The following is a 3,305-nucleotide window of genomic DNA, read 5'->3' on the forward strand; positions in this document are numbered from 1 at the left end:
GGCTCAAATATGCAGTTTACTAACCCGTTTGACACCATTACCAGATGTGTTTACAGGGTGATTTTATAGTGAGGTTAAGGATATTATTTCACTTGTTTGGGCATGAACGCTTTTTAAGGACATGCAGTGTGAGACAGCTACAGTATTCAGTCCAAAAAATCACTGCATAAACAAAACCAGTGATGGAGCAATTTAGCTTGAATTTATTTAAATGTAAGGGCAGCCACATCGCTCAGTGATCACAGGAAGCAAAAGTAAACCTAAATAACATATAAAGTTGTAGATATTGTCATTCTCCTCTGCAGATATCTGATTTGGATGCATGCTTGATTTTAAAATGCGAAAATATGTGAAATGTCAGCAGGATGACTCTGTTCTGAACATAAGTAGGCCTGAGTGTTGAATAACAGAGAGCAAGCTGGCCAGTCTATTAATAATAAGAAGCAATAAGAATACACACTGAATGATACAAACTGAATGAACCTAGCCTAAATACAGCACATCATTCACCATTTTCGATCAATTTATAGATCTAATTGCTAAACGCTAACAGCAGTATAAGGAAAATAGTCTGGTCGTGATTTTCCAGTGGACTAGTGGAGAGGAATAGCACAGGAAACGTAAAAGAACCAGTTAATAGGCTGGGCAATATCAATGTCAGCCTCGAACTAAAAACAACACCCCTAGTGATTGGATCATTGATTGGCTTTTTCATTGGCTGGCTCGGCTGTCCATCAGTGGCTGCAGTGTGCTGGTTCGTTTAAACCCATGATTTACGCAGGGCGACTAATCTTCACTGAGGTTACAGCCGTAGGCTTGTGTCGCAGCGTTTCCCTGCCGAGGCGCTGACACAGCATCTGTTGGGATACGAGCTCACCTCTGAAAACCAGCTCCATCTTCGTCCCCTGTAGACTACCGCCCAGGAGCGACCACACGGAATAACTGAACGCGTAAATGGAGTTTCAAACGGTGTCGTGACTGTTCTCTCGCCGCCTCTCACCCTGCAGAAGATTGCGTTGAAGTTGCATTCCGCATCCATACCGCCGCGGCTCTCTCCCTCGCAGACATGGGGACCGTCCTCTCTATATCTCCGACGACGAAGAAGTCCTCTATTATGGACTCTGAGGTCGCAGGAGATGGGCTCAAAAACGACAAGAGCCTCAAGCGACACTCGATGTTTGTCTCTCTCTCCTGGAAGAAGCTGGTGGCCAATTCGGCCAAGAAGAGTGCCAAGAAAGTGACCCCGAACCCACTGCCCGCCCGCGAACTCCCGTCCAGCCAGGTGGCTCAGCTGAACAGCGAAAACATCAGGAAAACGCACCAAACCGAAGAGAAGAAACCCAAAGCGCCCATCCCGGTCCCGGTGCCCACGGTCCCCACGCAAAACAAGGAGGCCTCCGTCCCGAACGGGAGGCTCTCCACGGTCCAGAAGCAACCCAGCAACCTGTCTCTGGTGTCACCGAGGCGGATAGTTATCCAGGCTTCAACCGGGGAGCTGCTTCGCTGTTTGGGGGACTTCATGTGCCGCAGGTGTTATAAACTGAAAGCGTTAAACAGCGGAGAGGTGATCCTCTGGTTCCGAAATATTGACCGGACTCTTTTGCTCCAGGGCTGGCAGGACCAAGGCTTCATCACGCCGGCGAACGTGGTGTTCGTGTACCTGCTGTGCGAGGACACAGTGGCGGACAGTATTGACAGCCCGGCCGAGCTGCAGGGCACCTTCCAGACGTGCCTCTACCTCGCCTACTCCTACATGGGCAACGAGATCTCCTACCCGCTCAAGCCGTTCATGATCGAGGCGAACAAGGACGTTTTCTGGGAGACTTCACTCCGGATCATCAACAGGATGAGTGCCAAAATGCTGCAGCTGAATGCGGACCCGCACTTTTTCACCGAGGTCTTCCAGGACCTCAAAAACCAGCGAGACACCTGCGAGTCAAACCTGGACCGCTGACATGGAAACAACCGATACACACACACACATTTTTGTTTTTATTTTTGAAGATGAATGTTGCAGCATAATCACATGACGGTGGTTTTGAATGTAAAGGCCAACAGTGAAGGCTTCTCACGTCTGGGCTGAATATCTCTCTAGTGATGTTACACAACTCCAGTGTGGTGTTTAGGCTACAGTAGGAGATTTCATAAATGCATGCCAATGGTAAATTGTCTTCTTTCGTTTTGTCCCCCTGGGTGACTGGGGGAATTTGACTTCGTGGCACAAATCACACCCGAAGCGACACTCAAATACCCCGTTTGGTTCAAGATTAGCCCATTGTCTGGGTAAGTGAGTGGATGTCGCAGTGAGGTGGACAAGAATAGATCTGTGTTTTTGAGGAGTCGAGAGGCGGAGCTGTCCGAGGTGCTGACCTGTGCAGCCATTTCTCCTCCGCTCCCTGCTATTTGAGTCACTTGGCCACGACAGGAGCCAAGGGTGGCTTAAGAGGACCAAAGTCAGCCCCATACACCTTAAGCACATAAGCTTAAGCCTTGTATGTGGAGGTGTACAGAATATTGTGTTTAAGAAAAAATGTACTAGCCGATAGTTAAGCTGTTAAACATGCCACAGATATCAGACGCATGTTACTTGAAGGGGACAAAACATATTGCTTGGTATAACTGTAGATATTCCTCTTATGGGTAACAGAGGTGAAAAGCTAGTTTCCATCTGCAAACCATGACTGGATACTGCAGACAAACATCATGCTGTGTATGGCTATCTTCACACCTGGGTGGAATATGGCTGTGTTCAGCTTCTTTTGTGTGATTAAAACCACTATTTTCTTCATATAAGCCACCTTGAATAAAAAACCTGATGCTGTAGTGAGTTAGGCCTACCTGTAAATAAGCTGTTTGATCAATTTGAATATGAGGTTTAGTGGGGCAGAAATGTAAAATCAGTGAGGGGAGTATCTTCCCCTTGGAATGTGATAAGCCGCACTAAATGGGCCCAAAGATGGTTGTTTGGCCATCTATGGGCCCAAACCATCAACCCAAGGCCTCTGTTGTGTATTGCTTTCCAATATATTGCAGAGGCCAACATATAGAGACTGAATGGAATGTACAGTTTTTCCACGAGATTTTCGTTTTTAAATCTCATATGTGCCAAATATTAAATACGCTTGGCCTGACACTATATGGTTTACATGTACATATCCCATATTTTAACTTTGCTCGTTATTTTACATGTCTCTGCCTGTTTTGAAAGTGGCTGTACATGATTTAGTTCAAGTATAACAAAAAAACAAAAACAAATAGAGCTTAATGGTCAAATGGTATTTTTGCCCTGCTCTTGTGAATGTGCT

The 3,305-nt window shown here is 46.4% G+C and overlaps 1 protein-coding gene across 1 annotated transcript; it reads left to right on the forward strand.

The window, feature by feature from the left end:
• Window positions 1–1,066: 1,066 nt before the first annotated feature.
• On the forward strand, window positions 1,067–1,954 carry LOC123974184 (cyclin-dependent kinase 5 activator 1-like). Its single transcript, XM_046054676.1, has one exon. It carries the CDS (start codon window positions 1,067–1,069, stop codon window positions 1,952–1,954), a length of 888 nt encoding a protein of 295 aa, XP_045910632.1.
• Window positions 1,955–3,305: the final 1,351 nt, after the last annotated feature.

Source organism: Micropterus dolomieu, linkage group LG07, assembly GCF_021292245.1.
Source record: "Micropterus dolomieu isolate WLL.071019.BEF.003 ecotype Adirondacks linkage group LG07, ASM2129224v1, whole genome shotgun sequence".
Taxonomy (NCBI): Eukaryota; Metazoa; Chordata; class Actinopteri; order Centrarchiformes; family Centrarchidae; genus Micropterus; species Micropterus dolomieu.

Bases quoted from the DNA above. Each gene is read 5' to 3' on its own strand.
- LOC123974184 (XM_046054676.1), top strand. From the start codon at position 1,067: ATGGGGACCGTCCTCTCTATATCTCCGACGACGAAGAAGTCCTCTATT.